Source organism: Psammomys obesus, unplaced genomic scaffold (assembly GCF_907164565.1).
Source record: "Psammomys obesus unplaced genomic scaffold, mPsaObe1.curated_primary_1811, whole genome shotgun sequence".
In the NCBI taxonomy this organism is placed as follows: Eukaryota; Metazoa; Chordata; class Mammalia; order Rodentia; family Muridae; genus Psammomys; species Psammomys obesus.
In genome coordinates, this window is record NW_026596143.1 from 9,408,749 (window position 1) to 9,431,727 (window position 22,979).

Sequence of the window (22,979 nt, forward strand, 5' to 3'; positions counted from 1 at the left end):
GGGGGGCAGCTGGATGGAGGCCAGGGCCACGCTATTCTGAGGGGACATAGGAGGTCCTCAGAGATACTCAGCATCCCCGGGCTTTGATGTCTCCCAGCCCCTTCCTGTCTCCTGCGCTGTCCCTCCTCCCACCTCTTACCTCCTCTCACACCCACCTCCACCACCTGAGACCTGCATCTCAGGACCACCCTCCTCAGCTCCTGGTCCTCACCCCACACTCTTCCCTTCCCCCGGTGCCCACCTTGATGTGGAAGGATGACAGAGAAATGTTGGGCCTCCCAGTGGTGCAGCGGAAGCGGAGTTGCTGATCAGCTAAGGGTTCGGGCTCCAGTGGGACATTCTGGCCAGGGCCACCTGGCTGCATGCCTGACACTCCTACCTCCCTCCTCTGGAAGGCTGTGCAGGTCAGGCCCACATAGCTGTGAGGCTTGATGAGGTAGGCCTCCAACGCCACATTTCTTGAGTTCTAGGGACAGGGAATTTGTCACCCAGTGACTGAGATATGGTGGACTTCCGCCCAAGACAACACGTTTCCTCACTTCAGATCTACTTTAGCTGTTCCTCCCCTTATCCTTTATTTCCTCAGTGTCTTTTGAGAGCATGGGAAGTCTTACATGGGACATAGAGTCACCCACATGTACCTGTGCACACACCTTCCAGTCATAGGCCTTCTCCTTCCCTTGTGAGCTTTCATATGCTCCCTACCTTCTACCTGCTGTTTCTGTTGTCACCCCCTCAGCTGTCAAGCAGGACCCATGTCTACCCCCTGCGTATTCCCAAGTATCTAGCTATCTAGCATGACATCTTTTTTTTTTCTTTTTCTTTCTTTTTAATTTTTGAGACAGGGTTTCTCTGTGACAGGGTTTCCTGGACTCACTTTGTAGACTAGCCTGGCCTCGAACTCACAGAGATCTGCCTGCCTCTGCCTCCCAAAGTGCTGGCCTTACAGACGTGCGCCACCATGCCCAGCATAGCAGAACATCTTATACACAGATTGTCTACCAAGTGTCTTCATTCTACCAGTTTAGAAATGTCACTGCCCATCTGTGTACTTCCAGTACTCATGCCATTGAGCGCTGTCCTCCCTGAAACAGTCTTCCTTTCCCTTGCACTCACTTTCAGGATGCTTCCATCCCAGTCGACTTCCATCAAGCTAAACCTCAACTCAGTTCCCGAGGTCCACAGTGTCACCATCGCTGCCACTCTCTCTTTTGTACTACCCTGACAGTTCACACACAGCTGAGCTGTGCTTGCCACCATGCTCCCAGAGCCTGAGGAGAGGGAAGCACTTCCGACCTATGGCTCACCACTCTCAGGCTCCACTCCCCCAGCTAGCCCCCGAAGAGTCCCTCCCACTCCAACCTACAGTACCACAGAGATGTGCTGGGCATGAGGGCTAAGGGCAGCTCCTCCAATGCGCTCCAGGGCGCCCACAATGCCGCTGCAGGCTTTGTCTTCTTGCTGGGCCAGCCACAGAAGGTGCTCGTCCACCAGCATCAGGTTGCTGGCCATGTCCACCATTACCTCCACCAGCTGAGGGAGGGGAGGAGGAAGGTAGGGCAGTTACTGGGGACAGGAGTGGTATCTGGGATCCAGGGCTGGTGTGTGTGAGGCCTGAGATGCCGGAAGAACTGCTTCCAGTTTGCTCAGAAGAGAAGTTGAATCAACTCACCTCTTTGATCTGGTCAACATAACCCAAAAACTTCTGGATCATCTGAGCCACATAGACTACGTCCATCATGTCTGAAAAGCTGGCAGCCTCAGCAGTGTACACTCGAAGCTGGTGGGCCAGGGTCAATGCATTGGAGGCATTAATGGGCATCTGCGGGTATTGGGGGAAAAGAGAAGATCAGCCTGGTTTCCTCTTTCTGTCCAAGAACTGGCCCTTAGAACCCTGGGCCACAACACAGGAGAGGAGGCCAAGACTATCTACTGAGACCATCATGATTAAAAGTGCACAAATCTCCGAGCATCACAACCCTAGGCTGGTCAAGCCTAGGGTTAGCTTAAAGACAATGAGGGTGTAAATCAATTCGATAGTGGACAAAGAAGATAGAAGGGGGTGGAGGCCTGGCCCTAAGAAAAGACAAGCTGGAGGACAGCACCATGGGAAAAGGTGTCAGCCAATGGCCCTTGCTGTATCCACTCCACAGGGACTCACTATATAACTCTGGCTGTCCCAGAATTCATTACATAGACCAGACTGGCCTTGAACTATGAGACCCACCTGCCTCTGCTTCCTGAATGCTGGGATTAAAGGCGTGTGCCACCATGCTTGGCAGCTGTACCCACTCTTAATGCACACCTGAGAGCAGAGGTACAGCCTCCCCGATGAAGTATCAGGCCCCATCCCACCCAATCCCAGGAATCAAAGTTGGGGGGGGAGGTTAACCCCCGCCTCACCAGCACAAAGGTGTAGAGCACCCGAGTGATGTCATTGGTGTACAAACAGTGGGAGTAGTCCCCTGGCTCCCAGCGGCCAGCTCGGTCACACCGTCGTGAGGCTCGGGTCCCCGGGGCTCCCCCACTCAAGGGCACAGAGGTGAAGGGATACTGTAAGCAGGACTGGTAAGCCGTGATGCCAGCCAAGGTTCGGGGCCACCTAGAGGTAGAGGTTGAAAGCTGCTACGACCAATGTTCCTTGAGATGAACGCCCTCCCCTCTCAACCCCTACCCAGGACTGTGACACCAGACCCCTGGGGTTTGGTGAAGGATGCAGTAAAGGATGTCCTGGCAGCCTTCGAGGGGTTCCTCAGTCCAGCTTTCTCTCAGCTTGCAATGCAGGGATCTGGGTTTACAGACAAGTTCTTCCATTTATTGGATGAATTACTGATCCCCCCCCCCCCCCCCGGAGTTTGGTATTTTCAGCTCTACAGTTTGGAGATAATACCTGCCCTTCATACAGAGAGGGCCCCCAGAGCTCAAATGTGACAAAGTTTGCATATCAAATGGGAAGAAGCAATTAAAAGATGGTCATCAGGGCTAGAAAGATGGCTCAGTGGTTAAGAGTGCTGTCTGCTCTTCCAAAGGACCAGGGTTCAATGCCCAGCACCCACATGGCAGTTCACAACTGTTTGTGATGCCAATTTCAAGGGATCTGACACCATCACACCAAATGCACATAAAATAAAAATTAAATAAATTATAAAAAACCAAAAAGGTCACTAAAAGATGGTCATCTTCCTGAGATGCAAGAGCAAGACTGTGAGCTAAATGACAAAAGGGAGTTCTTGGGACTGGAGGAAGAAAGTGACTGGGTTCCCCTAGTCACCTGTGCTTTCAGAGGGTGCAAGTGTAGCAGTGGAGTGGGGGGAAAGGAGGACGGATGTTTATAAAGCATTTATAAAGCGAAGCAGCCAACCTGAAGTCCCCGCGGTTGTTGGTCACTCGTTCCGCAGGGCAGTAGGAGGCGGATGTTTCCAGCACGACTATCTCCACCTTCTTGCTGGTGTTGCCTTGGACTGTGGACACGGAGCACTCCCACTCACCTGAGGCCCACACGCCGATGTGAGACAGGGTCAGCTCACTGCAGGGGAGGGGTGGGGGAATGGGCTTGGTGTGCTGGTTAGGTGTCTTTGGGTTTTGTTTGTTTGTTTTTGTCAACTTGACATGAGCTAGGGTCAACTGAGGAGACAGAACCTTAACTGAGAAAATGCTGCCATCACAGTGGCCTATAGGTGAGTCTGTGGGAGCATTCTCTTGAGAAATGTTTGATGGGGAGGGCCCAGCCCACTGTGGGTGCTGCCACTCCTGGGCAGGTGGTCTAGGGTTGTTTAAGAAAGCAGGCTAAGCATGGGGGCTGGGGACACTGCTCCTCTGTGGTCTCTGCTTCGGTTCCTGCCTCCAGCTTCCTCCCCAAGTTCTTGCCCTGACTCCTTTCCTTTCCTCCCCAAGTTGCTTTTGGACATGGTATTATCAAAGCACTAGAAAGCAGAATAAGACAGCTGGTGAGCACTCTCAGGCCCAGCCCAGTCCTCTCCTCCATGGCCCCTGGACAGACAGCCCATCTACCTATGTCCTGTCCTAGGACACCAGTCCAGGGTCTTCCTTTAATGGAATAAGAGACACATGTACATACATACTCCTTTTCTCCTGGCTAAAGCACCACCTAGCCTCATTTTATATATTATTTACTTTTTAGAGGGAGGCTTTAGTTCTCACCTCTATGCAGACCATTCATGAATGCTTAGTAGCTCTCTATAATCTCCCTCCCCCCCTTTTTTTCCTCCTCTCCTGCTCTCTTTCCATCTCCCAGAAGCATGTCTGGAGGGGAATGGGAACTGTGGCCACCCCTGTCCATGTCCCTGACTAAGAAGGGACAGCAGGGCCTGTACCTGGTGATGAAGGTGCAGTCATGGATGAGGTTTTCCGCAAGGACGATGCCAGCCTGCTCATCACTCTCCATGGGGGCTCCATTGTGGTACCAGTGGATTCGAGTATCGTTGCCCAAGTAGCTGGCAGAGCACTGGAAGGGCAGACGGTCACCCTGGAACACCACTTGACGTAGGGATGGGATGAGGTAATGCGTGTGCAGCTCCAGAGCCCCTTCTGTAGGTGAGACATCAGTGATGAGGCCTGAGCGTGAGCATGTGTGAGCCCATGCCACGGACTGGCTCTGGTAGTACAATCTGTTAGCTCGTTGTACTTCAACACGTGCTGAGAGTGGGATCCCATAGAGTAGGCCCAGAACCTCTACCTCTAGTGATCCCTCCCAGATAAAGCGAACTCAGGGGAGGATACAGTGGTGTTACCGGGGAGGGGAGAGCAGATAAGAATATAAACAAGCAAAGGGCCCCAGAAGAGGTTGAAGCATACCTTCAACCTCTTCTGGTAGGTGGAGGGCTACCCCATGGAACTGGGGGAAAGAGGAAGGCCTGGAAAACACGGCCATCAAATGACCACACATGGGGCCCAGAGAGCCTTGACCTAGCAGGCTGTGGGTGAGGGAGCCACTCTTTGGGGCCTGGGACAGCTTTCTCACCACAGCGGAGCTGGGGCTCCTGCAGGCTGCTCAGGGCCTGGGCGTGCAGGGCACTCGGGTAGGCGCAGAGGGTACGCTCCGACAGTTGCAGGGAGTGATTCCGGGCCCAGGGCAGCAGCCAGCGCAGGTGGCAGTCACAGGTCAGAAACTCAGTACCAAAGTCCCTGCAAGGCGGGTACAAGGAACAGTGTGGGCTCATGGGGATGAAACTAAGCAGGTAAGGGCTAGAGAAGACAACCTCAGGTATGTCTGTACCCTGCTGCCCAGGGGAGGATGAATTTGAAGGCATTTCTGGCAGTCTGCCTGGTCAGCAGGTATGATGCATGCCCCTCGGGCTAGAAAGGGCCACACAGTTGGCCCCAGTCAATGTGCTGAATGGAGAGTAGGAGTGTGAGAAGGGACAGTGTGGGGCGGTGGATCTGGGAGTTTCTCTAGGGATAAAGCAAGGGCTGAGGTTTGTTCTTCAGAGTCTCCTGGTTCCAGATTACTCCCTTTGGGGCAGAGGAAGGGGATGGGGGTGGGGTGGGGGGGAGGGCTGTTCCTGTGCTAGGAAAGATACTCACACAACCTTAAGGGCTGGCAGCTCATCAAAGACCCCTGGCTGCAGACTGGAGAAGATGTTTCCAGATATGTTTCTGCAGAGGGCGGGAAGAATGAGATGAGATCTTAGGGTCTCCCTGGGCCAGGAGAAAGGCTCTAATGCAGCCTTCTTCTTCCCAAGCCCTCCCCCCTCCTTCCTCACTTTCCCCCCATCTCTCAGAAGCTTACAGTCTGAGAAGTCACTTACAGTCTGAGAAGTCTGGGGAGGCCTTGAAATGTCTCAGAGGTGAGACAGCCAATCCGGTTGTTTGAGAGATCTCTAGAGAGAGACACACACTCTCAGCAAGTCCACAATAAGACAGGACAAAGCATCTCTTCTGGGAGAGACATTCAGCTGGACCTTATGTGGGCAGTAGGCTTGGGCCCAGTGCCACAGCAAGCTAGAAACACCCCCACACTTGGCCCTAGCCAATGCACAGAGTAGAGAACTGATGTCTGAGAAGGGACGGGGACAGGGTGGGTGGGTACTAGGGTTGGTTGCTCATGGTATCTGGGGATTTCTTTGGGGATAAGGAGAGGGCTGGGGGTAGGGTGGGGCAGGACATGCCACTCACAAGCGTTTCAGCTCTCCCAGACCTAGGAAGGCTCCAGGCTGCACAGTGCTGATGACATTGTTTCTCAAGTCCCTGTGGGAAGCAGTAAGGAAGCCTTCACACTTCTGTCTGAGGGCTGCCCTGCTCCTTGGGTGGGGCATTCTGTCACCACAGGTGCCCACTTTCTGTGGGGCTTGGTTTCCTTCTAAGTCAGCTTTCCTACACAGCCACCCAAGAGGCCCCTTCAGCCTCTCTGGCCACCAATAAAGGCTATGGTCAGAGAAATGTTTGAAAGCTAAAGTCCTGGGAAAAAGAACAAATCTGTGTTGAAGACCCTATGGACCAATTCATGATTCATTTGTCTTATGATGACAGAGGAGTTGTTGTGTTGCAAATGAAAAGCCACAATTATCTTGGGCTATCTTTAATTCCCTTAGTAGCCACCTATCCGCTATCTTGGTATCCAGCCAAACTTCCTTTTGACTATCAGCTAAGACCTTTGTAGGTTAGCAGGTAACCTAAAGCTAAGAATGTCATCAGATAGTATCTGAGGCCCAGAACACCTGATTTCTCCACTTTGCTGCAATGCCTACATACTGTTTTCACTAATTAGGTAAATGCTTTGATTTATGGATTTCTTTGTTCTGGGACGATAAAGTTTATGTTGCCCCGTCCATGGTGGAACACATCATTCAGGACAAAGCAGAATCCATTCCTAGGCCATGGCTACTCACCTGTGCTTCAGAATGAACTATCTCTTACTCTTGGGAGGAGAGCTGTGTTTTATGTCTACATATCGTGGATGATATAGGAAGCAAGACATGTGATAGGAAGGGCTTTGGATGGGGAAATAGGACAAGGGGTGGAGAAAGCTTTGCATCAGGGATAAGGAGACTTAGTTTCCCACCGTCGCCAGAGCCACTCAGGGACCTTACAAGGCTATTCTGGGAGGACTTTGCAAACGGCTATACCTAGGCAGCAGAGGGAATTTTACACTACCTTATTCCTACAGACTTCTCTCTCTCTGGAGCCTATGAGGAAGCAGGAAGGGAAGCTGTTGGGTCAGCAATGCCCATCTATAGCTTCAAGGTTGCCAACCATGGGTCCAGATAAGGCCTAGGGTTAATAAAACCTGTGCGATGTCTTCAGCCCTGCCTCCCCAGAAGGACATCTTATCTACCCCCTGCTGCCAGGAGGTGGCCAGGAAGCTGTCTCCAGGCTGAGCAGGTCACAGCAGGATGGATAATGGCTCTTGGGAACCACCCTACTCCACATGGAGAAGCCTACCACAGGTGACTCTCACAGTAGCCTCTGACCCCTGCTCCAGTGGTTCAAACACCACTAAGGCAGGAACTGAACTCTTGCCCCCATCCCAGGAGGGTGCTGCAGCTAGTTCCCAGCCAGGGGGACAAGCTGGTGCTAGCTAATGGCACCAGCCAATACCTACCATACAGGCTTCTGCATGGAGGGCCAAACCAGATACTGGCCAAATCAACTTCTGCACTATCCTCTATGCTGTGATGCCTAGGATTGACAGATCATGACACACACACCCAAGGATCCACCAAACCCCACCCTTTCGAAGCCAACACAGCCTACAACAGGGATGTGTAGGGCACTAAGGATCTTCTCTGCTCCTACCTAAAAGAGCCCAGGGAACTAGGCAGCAGTGAGTGAAGCTAGGCCGCTCCTCAGAGAAGAAGACACAACTCTGACGAGGATATCTGGGGTCAACCTGGTTTCCAAAGCTCTGCCATCCCTGCCAGTTTCAAACAGAGGCAAGGCAACTTGGGTCTACATACAAACGGGCTTGGAGACAGCTCTGGATTATGGACAGGATAGAGTTAACTGAGCTATGTCCCTGCTGGGAAGAGGAAATGGGTGTCCAGGATGGGGAGGTGCTGTCCTGTCCCACCAGGGGGCCTGTTTGTGCAGTCCCTGTTGGGGAGAGAGACACTGAGAGACCAGAGGCAGAGATGAAATTTCTGTTTAGCCACGAGGTTTGCGTCAGCTCCTTCTCACACCAAAGACTCAGATGAGAGTGAGCCCCCTTAAGGAAGAAGGAAAAGCCAGCATCAGGGCCCAGCTTCCTAGAGAAAGCTAGAGTTTTGGGAAGATGCCCCAGTGCTGGACATATGCTGAGAATGTGGCAGGGCCTGGCTTGGCCCTAGATTCTCTGCATGCCAAGTCAAAAGGACAGAGTAAGTCCCCCTGCCCAGAACTGCCCTTCCTGTGTCTCCCCCTCTTGACTGCCAAGCTCCACCCTTTCATCCCACCCTCCTCTGTTGATCCAGCATGTGCCCCGTGGCCTCTGCTGGGGTCTGGCCATTCTCAGGGATCTGCCTCCCACCCCCATGCAGGGGCGGGCAGAGGGAAACACATTCCTCATTGTGTCACTTCCCTTCATGGGCTGCCAAGGGGCTGAGGCGGCAGCCCCCCGCCTCTTCCCTCTCTGCTCACTTGTGTTTATTCTCATTTCCTCCCCGTCCCCCACCCCTGTGAACCCCACCCGCCTGCCCCACTGATGCTCTGCAGATGGGAGCAAGGCAGCCCTGGGGCCCCAGCCCCTCTCCCTGCCCTGTTTCCTGCAGCTGAGCCACTCGAGGCCGTCTCCCCAGGGCAGATTCCACAGGGACAGGCATTCCTCCCCCTGTTCTCAAGCGTGGCTCAGAGGTGACCAAGATGGTCTCGTTTCTTAGGGGGTGGACCAGCCCTGGGACACCAGGCCAGGCGCTGCTCCCTGGGCTGAACCCTGACAGCCCAGTGGGCCTATGGACAGAGACCATGTCTCCTTAATAAGGGAAGTCCCTCCCCAGGGACAGGAGGAAATGGCACCCCAGGAGCTGTGTATTTTAGGCTCTTGTCAGTTAGCTGTTCTGAACCCTTCCTGTTTAGCATGTTCCTGGGAAAAGCTGTTGACGGCCTGGACTCCCACCCCAGAAGAATGTATAACACCTAACAGTGAGCACATAGTCTTAGAGGGCTGTGGAACCCAGGCTAAGAACCCTTGCTGCAAAGAGCTGGAGCTGGGGCTGAGTGGGAGAGCACTTGCCTCGTGTGCGCAAGGCCCCCAGTTCCATCCCAACGAAAAAGAAACAATCCAGGTGTGGCAGCGCTCTCAGGAGGTACAGACACACAGATCTCTAACCTGGTCCTCATAGTGAAGCCCAGTTTGGGGTTTTTGTTTTGTTTCGTTTTTAGCAAAAGAAAAGAAAAGAAGAAAGACCCTTGCTCCAGATTATCTAAGGCTGGTCCTCCATTAATTAGCTGAGGTCACAAGTCAAACTAACCTGTCTAAGGACACAACGAAGCATCAAGAACATGGATTCTATGACTCCCCGTCTGCTCCCACAGAGCTCTGCTATGTATGGAACCTGAGAATGAGGCACTGTATTGATGGGACATCCACAGCCCCATCGCCTTTTGCCCAACCTTAATCGTAGGCTAGCTGCCTTGACTCCAGGCTCAGCCTTCTCCCCTATGGGTGCCAGCATGGAGGAGAGGACCCCTGAGAGCAGAAGCGGAGGGAGACTTCCTAGGGCGGTCGCGTCCCGTGCCCTTCTTGGGAAAACAGAAACTCTAGAACCTGAGTGCATGAGTACAGCAGGAAGAGAAGATCAAGGCTGGACACAGCAGTGATGCAAACCTCCCAGCTCAGCACTTAGGAGGCTGACGCAGGAGGAGTGTGCCTGTGAGGCCAGCCTCGGCTATGTATCTAAAACCTGACTCAAAAAAACAAAAAGAAGACAAAGCCAAAGCAAAGCAAAGCAAAACCAAAAAGTCTACTAGGTGAAAATTCCCAAAAGAATCCAATCATAATAGCCTAAAAAAAAACAAAACAAAAACAAAAACAACAACAAAAAAAAAACCATATCTAAGTATCCGTCAATATATAAATAAATAAATAATTTTAAATATAGTATGTTCAGTCAATGAGCTATTTACTATTGGCCCACAAAGAGGAATAAAGTGCTGATATATGTTAAAGCATGGATGGGCCTGGAAAATGTTACACTGGATGAAAGTATCTAGTTATAAAAGATTATATATTATGTAATTCTATTTATATGAAATGTCCATAACAGGCAAATCCATAAAGGCAAGAAGGATATTAGTGGTTGCTTAGGACTGGTAGAGGAATGGGGAGTGACAGCTAATGATTCAAGGTTTCTTTTGTGGATGATGAAAATGTTCTAAAATTAGATTAAAGCGGTTACACAGTTTTCTGAAAAACATCAAGGCCCGTTGGATTGTGCACTTTAAATGGATGATATGAATTACATCATGTTAGAGCTGTTAAAAGTGAGAGTTGATGGGACTGTGTGTGTGTACGCGCTCACACACTTTCAGGCAGAGTAGGGTTGCACAGAATTGGCTTCTTCCAGCCCCCAAAGACCTCCCTGCTTGTAGGTCTGAAAACCAAATTATAGGTTTGCTGGCCACACAGCTACTTGCCCTGAGCCCTGCAAGGTTTCCAGTTCAACTAGAAAGTGCAGGCTGGCTGCAAAGTTGGCCAGAACAGCCTTGCAGGTTATAGAGGCTGCTGGGTCCTGTGGCCAAGGAGACCCACTATGGTTCCAGACCCTCACCTTCCCACCACCTCCCAAGGTTGCTGCCCCGACAACATTCTACAGGTATTCATTGAGCACATATCCTGTGCCAGGCACTTAGGCTGACCAGGGCAACCGAGAGGGATGTCCGTGAATTTGCAAGCCATCCTCCAGGGCTTTGTTAGTCCTGGAGCCCGGGACAGCTTCTCTGTGTCATTCCTCCCCAAGTGTTAGTGGGAACAAGTATGGAAAGGAGAGACAGAGCCCCAGGCCTCTCACCCTTGGCCCCGCCCACAGATTAATGGAAACCACCTGGCCAGTGAGCAGCCCATTCCCATGAGCATCTGCTTCTAATGAGTGCCCCAGCACCCGCTGCATACCAGCCCCCAGGGCTCATTAATCTCATTAGGCAATGACAAATCATCTTGGGGCTGAGCAAGCTCCCCTCCTTGGGCCCTTTGCGCCACGGCTTCACACAAGCCTCGGTGGGCCCGTATCCACGTGCAGTCTCACACCCCCATGCATATTAAATCTCTCTCCCTTGACCTCTTCTGGGGGGACAGCTGTCCGGTGGTCTCACGGGTGGACATGGAGGCATCTCATAGAGTCCTGAAGAATTTTCTACCAACCTGTTCCTCATTGCCAGTGCTTGGTGGGGGATGTGGTCAGAGAGACACACAAGGCATCGGAGGAATGAGTCCTCCACACGAGGGTGGGGGGATCTCTGTGATACATGGCTTGGTTAGCATAGGTGTCGCTAATACCAGCTAATACCATCACTGCACCACAAGGCAAGCCGGGCCTGGTGACACACAGCTGATTGTATCTGAAATCTCAGTACTCCAGAGGGCAAAGAGAGGCACTTTGGACTACACATGGAGTTCTAGGTTCTCAAGACACAAACAAACAAAAACAACAGGGGCCTGCAAAATGGCTCTGCAGGCCTGAGGACTCGCCACTAAGTTTGCCAACTTGCGTTTTATCCTCAAAACCTATGTGGTGGAAAGAAAGGGTAGACTCCGGGAAGATGTCCTCTGGTCTTCATACATGTACCGTGACACAAATTTAAAAAAAAAAAAAAAAAAAAAAAAAAAAAAAAAAAAAAAAAAAAAAAAGCATCATTACATTTCAAACTGCCTGAGTAAGGCTGTGAAGTCTGGACAGCTACAAATAACAGTACCAGGCCCAGGCAAACGCCTTTCATTGTAGAGCTCTCCAGGAGGGAAGGATGCACTCTGTAGAAGAGCTCATCTGACCGCATACCAACAACTTAGAGAAGACCCGGGCCCCATTCTCCACATGGGTCACGCAAGGCTTGTGGAAGCACCCAGAAACAGATGAAAAGAGCAGGATTTGATCCTGGGCCTCTTTATACCAAAGTAAGGTCAGGCCTTATTTTTGTTTGTTTTGAGGGGGTTCTGATGCATAGCTATGTTGACCCCACTGGCCTGGTCCAGATGGTGAGTTCTAGGCTGGCCTTGAACTTGCAACAGTATTCCTGCCTCTGCCTCCCCAGTACGGAGATTACAAGTGTTCCATACCTGCTACCATACCTAGCCCTGGCCCATGCTTTTGCCAGTTTCTCCCATCCACCTACCCTACCCCAAATGTCTTTCCTTTGGGTCACAAACAAGCTGGGTCAGGCTGAGGGACCATAGGGAATGAATGTTTTAGGCATGTCTGGGTCCTTCTGTACATTCCCTAGGCTGGCCATGAACTGTCTGTGGCAGACAAGATCATCATATCTGGTTGACAGAGATGGGTCCCCCTAGATCCTAGATCTACCACTAAGATCCTCTTTTTGAGGGGGAGGGGAGTGGGCTGGCAGAGGTTCAAGACAGGGCTTCTTTCTGTAGCCTTGGCTGTCCAGGAACTCATTCTGTAGACAAGGCTAGCCTTGGACTTCAGAGATCCGCCTGCCTCTGCCTCCGAAGGGCTGAGAGAAAAGGCGTGTGCCACCACTGCCTGGCCACTAAGATCCTCTTAATACAACCACGTCTGCATCCATTCTGTTTCCCTTGCTCTGTCCTTCCACCCCACCTTCACACAGACGGCTCCCTCTACTCCCAGCCTCACTCCATCAGGCCCTGGATTCCAAAGCAGACAGCAGGCAGATCTACTGCCCACTCTTGGCCAGCAAGGTCACTGACACACTGAGACACACACACACATAGACAGACATACGCATACTACCCTTTCACTTATTTGCAAAGACACCAAGGGCTCTCAGCACCAGGGTCCACAAGGTCACATTCTGTAGCTTACCACTGCGGTTACTAGACCAGACCCCAACCCTCCCATAGGACTTGCTGTCTACAGACACTGGGATATGGAACGAACACGGCCTCAGCTGCCCAGGCCTAGACATCTGAGTCCCACTGGACAGAGAGATCAGTGTTTCCTGGACACCAGCTACACATCAGGCTACAGTGTCACAGTTGTAATGAACAGGCCCACAGTCTAGGGGTCATCTGGTATGTTGGTTCCCAACCTCAGATGAGCATGAGAATTGTCTTCCTGCTGGGTAAAATTCCCAGGCCCCATCTGACCCAATGACTTACTATCTCCAGGAATGGGACACAGGGCTTGCGTTACTTATCGTCCTGTCCTATCTTCCTACCCTAGCATGGTAGTTAGTCCTACATTCATCCAGCTGGGTGGCATGGGGTGCACCTATAGGCCTAGCTACTAATCAGGGAGAATCATATGAGTGCAGCACTTCAAGGCCGTCTTGAGCCGCACACTGAGACTCCCGAATCAAAACAGCAAGCCACTAATGTCAGATTCTGCTAACATTAGTGTGCTGTGCAGGTGTTCTGCAGATGTGGAGTCAGCTGACCTCAAGGAGATATCGTCAACATCACAGCTGGATATCCTGTAATCAGCTGAAGGCTCGAGAGAGAGAGAGAAAAAAATTCCTGTCAAGAGGAAATTCTGTCTCAAGACAGAAGCATCTTTTCCTGTCTGACTTCCCTGTCTGGCCGAGAACTTTGGACTTGACAGTCTCCACAATCATGTAAACCTGACTCTCATCCTTCAGCAAGCAGTGACCAGCAGGCTAGAGAGCCTGAGTTCTCCAGCCCTGCAGGTGCCCTCCTACCCTGCTGTGCAGTGCTTTGTCCCAAAAGCCCTTCCTCAACCTCCCTGAAATTCTGATCTCTCCAGGCAACACTGCAGGGACCACACAGATCCCAGAACAAGATGTTAAATATACAACTTGCCTCACTCTCTCAGCTACCTATTTTTACAATGGGTATCCCTGACTTGGCAGCCATTATGGATCAGTCACACACACACACACACACACACACACACACACACACACACACACAAACACATCCCCATTCTCTACCCACTCTGTAGTCATCTGCCTCCTCTCTTCTGAAGTAATTCTAATGCAGGTTCTCAACCTTCCTAATGCTGCAACCCTTGAATACACTTCCTCCTGTTGTATTGACCCCTAACCATAAAATTATTTCTGTTCTACCTCATAACTGTAATTTTGTTACTGTTATGAACCATAATATAAATATCTGATATTTCTGATAGTCTTAGGTGACCCCTGTGAAAGGGTTGTCTGGCACCCCCCCCCCCATGTGGGTCACAGCCCACAGGTTGAGTACCATGGTTCTAGGCTTTTTTTTTTCCTTCCTTTTTTGAGACAGAGTTGAATATATCCAGACTGGCCTTGAACTCAGTATGTATCTCCAGAGAGCCGGAACTTCTGATCTTCTGCCTCCACCTCCCCAGTGCTGAGTATTTTACGCTGAGTATTTTTATCCCAGGGTTTCGTGTGTGTTGGGCAAGCAATCTACCAACTGAGTTTCAAGATTGGATGTGTGTTTGTTTTGAGATGACGTCTTACTGAGTTGCTCATCCTGGCCTGGGACTTCTGGTCTCCAAGAATTCCTATGCATATATGTCTCCCAACATACACCACATCCATTTGCTTTTTCCTGGGTCCTGACAGTAGAGAAGGTAAATGGCATGAAGATAGGCTATAACCCCATCACTAGGACCAGGGCTTAACATATGGAGGGGCTCCTTAAAGAGCTGTCACATGAATAGTGATTCACACCAGCAAAGGTCAGCAAAGCTCAGACTGGGAGTTTTATATTTTTATTATTTTTGAGACAGAGTGTCACCATGTTTGCTCTTGCTGGCCTAGAACTCACTATGAGGAGAAGGCTGGCTTTATATACACACATGTATGTATAGATATATGAGTACACATATCTCTATATGTATATAGAAATACATACATGCATACATACATACATACATACGGCTTCATATAGTCCAGGCTGGCCTCAAACTCATTGTATCAGAGGATGACCTTGAACTCCTGATACTCAGAAGTTCAGGGATTATAGGCATTTGCTACAACACCCAGTTTACAGGTGCTGGGGACTAAACCTAAGGTTTGGGCCATATTTGAGGCATCAGAGCTGAAAATTCTTGCCCTTGTGTCCTTTCTCATGGCACACTCCTCTGACATCCAACAGCTTGGCAATCAAGACCTCCTTACCCATGCTTGCTTTGAAGGACCCTCGCTGCAGGTTCCCTGTCCATGGTGCTAGGGAGGGACTCCCAGTTTGGTTCTTTGTATGGGTGGGAAGGACGGTAGCCCTTGTGTCTTTGAAGAAAAAGGAGGCAAAGGAAGCAAGAAGACAGATGGGAGAGGCCAGAAGGGCCCTTTGAGACTCACAGAAGTGCTCAGCTATGGAGCCCAGGAAGGAAAATGTGTAGGCTTGTCTCCCTTTCTCCCAAAAGACCCCTTAAGAGATGTCCAGTTTCCTACTCTCTCAAGAGTAAGACATAAAAAGCCTGACAGTGGTGGAACGTGCCTTTAATGCCAGCATTCATGAGGCAGAGGCAGATGGATCTGTGAGTTCAAAGACAGCCTGATCTACAGAGTGAGTTCTAGGACAGCCAGGACTTCACTGAGAAACCCTGTCTCAAAAACAAAAGAAAACAAAACAAAATAAAAATCCCAACAGATGCTATCAGAAGTAGACAGGTACAGACAGCAGGTGGAACGAGGATCCAGGTGGCCACTAGGACCACTCTGCCTTCTATATAAATGGTACCATCTGAGGAAAGAATTTCTTTGAGCCTCTGTCATTATCACAGGCATGAGCTGCTGAGCCAGAGAACCCTGAGCATAGAGATCTGGCCCTACACCACACCACCCTCACTTCCCTCCCAGGACGCTCTCCTACCCCAGCCTGCCCCAGATCAGAGTTTTCTAACCCCACATGGGCTTGCACACTTTTGTCTCCCAATGAGGCCAAGGCCACAGCTGCCACATCTCCCTTTGACACCTCGGTGGGTTTAGCAAACTCTTTCACTTCAGATGTGAAATGGGAGGGAGGGAAGAAGGGAGAGAAGGGACTTTACAAGGAAGCTGAATGCAGTTAAGTGGATACTACATCTCTGCCACCCTTGAATTCTGGAGTCTTGATGACATCTCCTTTGAACATGTCTGAAAGGAGCCCCAAACTCTTTTATGGTCACGCGTACAGAGATGTCTGTGATCTCCAGCACACACACTCAACTCACACTTTCTTCTTTTATATTTTCCATCACACTGACCCAAAGCTTTGGAACAAAATGGTATTAGAGGAGACCAAAGGCCCTATTGCATAAATTGGGAATGCCTCAGAGAGGAACATCATAGGTTACAGAGGTGGATATGAGTGGGGAAGAAAGCAAGAATCAATGCCCGGGAGAGAAAAGAGCGCAGGACTCTTTCATGTGGGTTCTGACTCCCTTGGGGGTTGAATGACCCTTACACAAGACCACTGGAAATCACATTTACATTATGATTCATAACAGCAGCAAAATTATAGTTATAAAGTAGCAATAAAAATAACTTTATGCTTGGGGTCACCACAGCATGAAGAACTGTACTAAAAGGTCACAGCATTAGGAAGGTTGAGGATCACTGGTGTAGGGGAAAAGAGCCCAAAGTGATGGCACAGGCTGGGTTCTGGAAATACAGCAGATGTTTGATTCAAGCCCTCATCTGGCAGGTTAAGTGACTTAGTCTTCTAACACCAGGTCAGGTATCCTAGTCAGGCCTTATGGCTCCTTCCCCAAGCCCTCTGAGACAACTGAGCCCTCAGCCTCCTGCATCCTCACTTCCCTAACTCCTGTGGCCCCCAGCTCCTGCTCAGTAACTTCTGTCCCACAAATTGCCCTCAACCATTCCAAGGGGTCATCAGCATGGGCTAGCAGACCTCCTGGGGAGCATGAGGACACTGCTCCAAACAGCTTCAAACTGGCAGGGGTTGGGGAGGAGACTCAGAACTGACTGTGCTCCCTAGAGTCCTCAGTCCAGGACTCTGTCCCCTCTGGGCTTTGATTGTTGGTTTGTTTTTCTGGAAGGAGGAAAGAGAGCTCAGCCACATTAAGTCTCCCTGGGCCATTTCATGCTGGGCCCCCAGCTGGGAGGAGTGAGCTGGCTAAAAGGTTCGCTCAGCCCTCTCAGCTAATTGCTCATTAAAAAGCATTAATGAGCTTCCCTTTGCCCCACCTCTGCCTAGAACAGAGCAGAGCCCTGCTCTGCCTAGATCACTGGGCAGTCCCTACTGAACAGCCAGTTGCTGCTGCTCGCAGAGCAACAGGCTCTCTTCTCTACCAAGTCCTACATTGGATCTGGCTCTCCCTCATCCTCTCCAGGGTGACCCTCCCACCCTTTGCTATCATGCTACTCCCCACCCCTACCCTCCCACCTTGCCCAAGTACTTCCAGCACTTACAACTTCTCCAGAAGGGACAGTCCCAAGAAGGAGCCATTGCGGAGCCCGGTAATCTTGTTGTTGCTCAAGAGCCTGAAGGGACGGGAAGAACACAGATACATGCTGTTAGGAGCCAGACCATGCAGAGCACAGATGGAGTGGGACCCAGGTTCCCAAGATGGCCATGCTGCGCTATGTAAATGCCACCCCCTGGAGTTATGCAGCAGGTGCCCCACCTGCCACTCTGGGACGTTGTAGGGAGATGCTGATCATCAGCCCAGCCACAGTGAGAGCCTCAAGTCCTACATTTCTCCCAGTGAAGCCATGAAGGGCCTGTAGGCTGGATCTGACTTGAGATGGGCCTCAGGAGATGTTAAGTTGTGACGGCCTCTTTCCACTTGGGAACCCCCGTGTTGGCCCTACTGAGCCCTCGCCATGCCCACCACAGCTCTGTCCCCTCAAAAACCCTCCCTCAACCCAAAATCCAGAGCAGAGTGGTGGGGAAGACTGGCCCCATCTGGTCAGGCATAGAAGAGGAGCTCTAAGGTGCACAGAGGCACACTCCTTTAATCCTGTTCTTGGGAAGTAGAGGCAAAAGAGCAAGGTCATCCTCAGGTATGTAATGAGTTTAAGCCAGCCTGGACCCAGTCTCAAAAACAAACACACACACAAACAAACAAGACACAGAAGGAATGGGAGAGCCCCCTGGTGGAAGGGGGCTTTCCAACACTCCTTGAAGCCAAGGACTCTACAGGAAGGTGACCACGCTGGGCCATCAAGGTCTCCAGATCCAAGGGCCTGTACTGTAACTGTATCATTGCCTCCCCAACCTGTGTAATGGAGCCCTTGATCTGATAGAAGGCCAGACCTCCCCCTTTGTAATGCCTGCCTGGACTTTTGTTAATTTAGTGTTTATGGTCTATAGAGGAGAGGGTCCCAGGCTCATCTTTGTCCACCCACTCAGCTTTTCTCCCAGACTTCTTGTTGGGAGGAAGGAGCTCCAGACTAGCCAAAGGCTCAACCCTCCAGTTGAGGGTTCTAAAACTCTCAGTGTATTAGAAAGCTTTAATGAGACCTCTCAACCTAAACTCTTGGCAGCCCTGGGTTGAAGGAAAGGGTTTCTCCTTCTTTGTTCTGTTCTTACTAGCAGAAAACTCACCGGAAAGCCTGAAGTACAAACCTTAAGATGTCTCTGGAGTAGACAGCCTCTGTGCTCCACAATATACAATGGAAAGATCTAGGAACCCAAACATAGAGGAGCTGTCAAAGAGATCTGCCCCCAAGCCTCATGGCAGCGAGGGGACAATGAAGCAGTGAAGGGCCCCTAGGCCCCAACTGTCCAGGGACTTTGAAATTCTAGGCAAGCGTTCCACTACTGGGCTAGATCCCAGGCCCCACACTGCCTAGGATGAAGGCAAGAGTGGGAAGGGTGTCTCTGGAGCAATGGAAAGAGGTAGACACCTCATCTCTAAATTTTCCACATGAAGCTCACCAGCTTCCAGTATGGTCTAGTAGTCCTTACACGGGTGACAAGGTATTTTCCAGCCGAAGAATAACTTAGGAGAAATTACTGGGTTTTCAAAATGACCCCCCCACTCCATCTTGATTATTTCAAAAAGCACATTATAGGTGCCAGCTGGATGCTGCATACTTATAACTATTGTCACTAGCACTCAAGAAGCTGAGACAGGAGGATCAAGAACTGAAGAACAGCCTCCACTAGAGTAAACCACCTCAAAAAAAAAAAAAAAAAAAAAAAAAAAAAAAAAAAAAAACAAGAGCACATCACGGCAAAACTGAGCTACAGCTCAGAGTAAGAATACGGTGCATGTACTTAACATGTATGAGGCCCTGAGTTCAGCCCTAACACACACAGCAAAAGCAAAATGAGAACCAAAAGGTACCTCAGACATAGGAAGAATTAGGAAGAGTTAACAAACTCCCCTTTTCTTGTTTTAAGCGTAAGGATGCCGGTACAGGGTTCCAGTTCACAAATGGAAAAGCCCCAGAAAACATCGGTGCTCAAGCTTGAAAAATGGATGTTAACTTGGAGTTGGAAACAGATCTGAGTTCTGGGGAATGTCTGAGGATTGAAGATTCCAGTTAGAAAAACACTGACATTAAAAATCCTACACTACACTCTGGGAGGCAGAGGCAGAAGGATCACATTGAGTTCGAGGCCAGCCTGGTCTACAAAGCGAGTCTAGGACAGCCAAGGCTACAAAGAGAAACCCTGTCTCAAAAACCAACAAAAATCCTACACTAACTAGAATAGTGGTGCTTGCCTTTAATTCCAGAACCCAGGGAGGCAGAAGCAGGCGGATCTCTTTGAGTTTGAGGCCAGCCCTGTCTACATAGTGAGATTCAGGCCTTTGAAGGGATACATAGTGCAGCATTCTCTCAAAACAAATGAATGAATGAATAAATAAAAGTAGATCTTGGGTTTGATAGATGGTTCAGCAGTTAAGAACACTTTCTGCTTTGTAGAGGACCTGTGTTCCCAGCACCCACATGGCAGCTCACAGCCATCCATAGTTCCAGTTCCAAGGGGATTCAATGCCTTCTTCTGGCCTCTGTGGACAGCAGGCATGCACACAGAATATATGCATAATGTAAATGTAGACAAAGCACAGCTATGAAATATATATATATATGTATATATATATATACATATATATATATATATTTTAATCTTAAAAAAAACAGGCACAATTTTTTTTTAAAGGCAACTCTTTAGGCCAGGTGTGGTAGTGCACACCTTTAATTCCAGCACTTGGTAGGCAGAGGCAGGTGACTTCCAGGCCATCCAGGGCTACCTAGTAAGACTATCTCAAAATAAGTAAGTTAATAAATAAATCATTTAAAACATGTTTTCTTAATCCTACACTAGGGGCCAGCAAGACTGTTCTTCAGTGGCTGGAGGCTCTTACTGCCAAATCTGATGACTTGAGTTTGAGCTCCCAGGATCAACACAGTGGAAGAAGAGGATGATGCTTGCAGATTGTCCTCTGACCTTGACATACATACTCAAACCCTAAATAAGCATAAGGGGAAGTCCTGTACTAACAAAGTGTTCTCTTTTCCTGTTTTTCCTCCTTTTGCCTCTCTCTCCCTCTTCTTCCCCCCATAGTTGCTTTCTTCTTTAAAAACAAAACAAAACAAACAAACAAAAAACTTGTGTGTGTGCTTGTGAATAGGGAACCCATCACAGTGCTCATGCCAAAGGTCAACTTGCAGAAGTTGGTTTTCTTCTTCTACTGTGTGGGCTCTGGGACTAGAATTCAGATTTCAGGTGGTAAGTGCTCTTACCCTTAGGGCCATTTTGCCAGCCCTGCTTTCCTCATCTTTTACAAATGTTATTATGTACATGTGTATCTGCTGCTTGGTGTGTGTATGGGTGTGCAGGTTCCTATGCAGGGGAGAGAAGTTGGATTTCCTGGAGTTGGAGTAAGGGGGCATTGTTAGCCACCTGATGTGAGTGCCAGGACTTGAACTCTGGTCCTCTCTTCATCACTGAGTCATCCCTCCAGCCTCTGCTTTTTTTCCTCTTTTGAGACAGGGTCCTGCTTTGTCATCTAAGCTGTCCTGGAGCTCATGATCTTTGTGACTCTCCCTATCAGATGCTAGGATTACAGGCATGAGACACCAGGCTGAAAATGCTTTCTAATAAATAATTAATTAAATATTATACATATGGCAACTCTTGAAAGATCATTGAGTCAAAATCATAGTTCTAAAAAAAAAAAAAAAAAAAAAAAACCCAAAAGTTTATTTTCCCAAATTTCGAAAACAAGAACCTGTGATCTCAGGTAAAGAATCCTGTCCAGATGGGTACATAAGTGGTAATGGGGTCCCCACAGTTCCAGGCCTTTCAGCCATCAGTCCTAACCCCTTTCTCATATCCCAAACCTTTGACTTAGAGCTGTCCCATGGAAATACAATGTGAACCACAATGTATAATTTTACCCCTCTGTCACATCTTGTACCTGATTTAACCCAACATACCCAGAGTCTTTTTCACTTCACCGTGGTGTAATCTGTTTACATCATTATTAATTAGACGTTTTGTTTCTTTGTGTGTGAGGAATATTTGGAATCTGGAGTGTGCTGTTCTCCGCCAGTACCTCTCAGTTCAGACCAGCCACACTCCAAGTGTGCCATCTAACACCACGGGCTTCAGGAGCATCGAAAACAGTGAGGACCAGCCAGTGAGGCAGTCTGGGATGAAACCCAGGACCAGAGCACATGCCTGTAATCCCAGCAGCAGGGGCAGGCAAATCACTGTGAGTTTAAGGCCAGTCTACAAAAGTGAGTCCAGGAGAGCCAAGGCTACACAGAGAAACCCTGTCTCAAAAAAAAAAAAAAAAGAAGAAGAAAGAGAGAGAAACTCAGACCAAAACAACATCTCTTGGCCTGGCCAGCTCTGGACCACATCCTATCTTATTCTCCTTCTCTATATACTTCTGTGCTGGGAGAAAGCAGAGCCGCAGTGTACACAGCTGCAATCCACGATTCTGGCTTGACTGGCACAAGTGCTACCCCCTAAAATCTCAAGACTCATATATTTTCTAGATGCAGAGACCATGAGCCAGATCACCACACACACAAAGGCAGGCATGAGGCAAACAGCTCTTTATCCTTTTCCAGTGGGCTCCACCCATTCCAGGAAGCAGTGGCACTTTTGACAGACTCCAGCAGATGGCTGGCTTCTATGGCCTGAGTCCCCAAACACCCAGAACTGGATCTTTTGCTTTAATTACCCTGAGAGGGCCAAGGAATTTCATTTTAAACCTGAATCACCCAGGGAGTATTTGTGGGCTGTTTTCTCCTCAAGGAATTTATTTTTACTGCTGCGGGGCATGGGACCCAGGGTCTTGTGCATACCATGCTCTCAAGTCTGGAGATGTTCAAGGCAGGCAAAAAACAAAAACCAAACAAACAAACAAAAAAAACACCCTGGAAGTTGCACAGCTGATAGTGGGGTGGATGAACACAGACACACACACACACATACACACTCAGCTTCATCCAACGGGAAGAAAAATGTTCCCACCATTGTTGACTGTCTCGTGGGAAGAAAAGAGGGAAGCTGCCTGGTGGAGGAGGGAGCTATGGCCCCCAGAGCTCCGTCCAGCTATTCTAGATACAGTGCCAGCTTGGGCTTTCTTTAAACTCCCCAGTCAGATCCCTCCTCAGGCTATACTTCTCTCTCACACTACTGCCTCACAGGGAGCCAGCCTGGCCAACCACACTAACCCTAAAGGCCCCACAGAGACCTGGAAAAGCATTGTTAGCTTTTGGCCCCACCTACCCCTCCTGCCCTCAGCACAAACTTTCTATGGGAAGGAGGGCTAGCCCCCAGGGGTCCCCTCTTCTTGACTCCAGAGATTGAAATCAGGCCAACTACAGGGTACACCAAAGCCATTCCAGAATCCTCTCCGGCTCGGAGTCCTATTTTAGGGATGAGAATGAACAGAGTAACCGCCAATGAGACTGGAGGCCAATGGAGCGAGTGGCTGGCATCTCCGAGAGCCCTTGTGGCCTCTGGGTAGCCACAGGAACTCACCAGATAC

The 22,979-nt window shown here is 49.7% G+C and overlaps 1 protein-coding gene across 1 annotated transcript in view; it reads right to left on the minus strand.

Annotated features, from left to right (window-relative positions):
• Positions 1-3: 3 nt before the first annotated feature.
• Positions 4-22,979, minus strand: part of LOC129666308 (adhesion G protein-coupled receptor A2-like) — a gene marked incomplete at its 3' end in the record, with an annotated part of 32,194 nt that continues 9,218 nt past the window's right edge. The window contains exons 2-13 of the mRNA XM_055593348.1: positions 17,428-17,499; positions 6,136-6,207; positions 5,769-5,840; positions 5,545-5,616; positions 4,982-5,145; positions 4,335-4,548; positions 3,362-3,526; positions 2,404-2,602; positions 1,673-1,822; positions 1,372-1,533; positions 242-466; positions 4-36 (exon numbers count right to left, since the gene is read on the minus strand). Of these exons, the coding sequence (XP_055449323.1) occupies positions 4-36; positions 242-466; positions 1,372-1,533; positions 1,673-1,822; positions 2,404-2,602; positions 3,362-3,526; positions 4,335-4,548; positions 4,982-5,145; positions 5,545-5,616; positions 5,769-5,840; positions 6,136-6,207; positions 17,428-17,499 (1,600 nt within the window). The remainder of the gene's footprint in view (positions 37-241; positions 467-1,371; positions 1,534-1,672; positions 1,823-2,403; positions 2,603-3,361; positions 3,527-4,334; positions 4,549-4,981; positions 5,146-5,544; positions 5,617-5,768; positions 5,841-6,135; positions 6,208-17,427; positions 17,500-22,979) is intronic.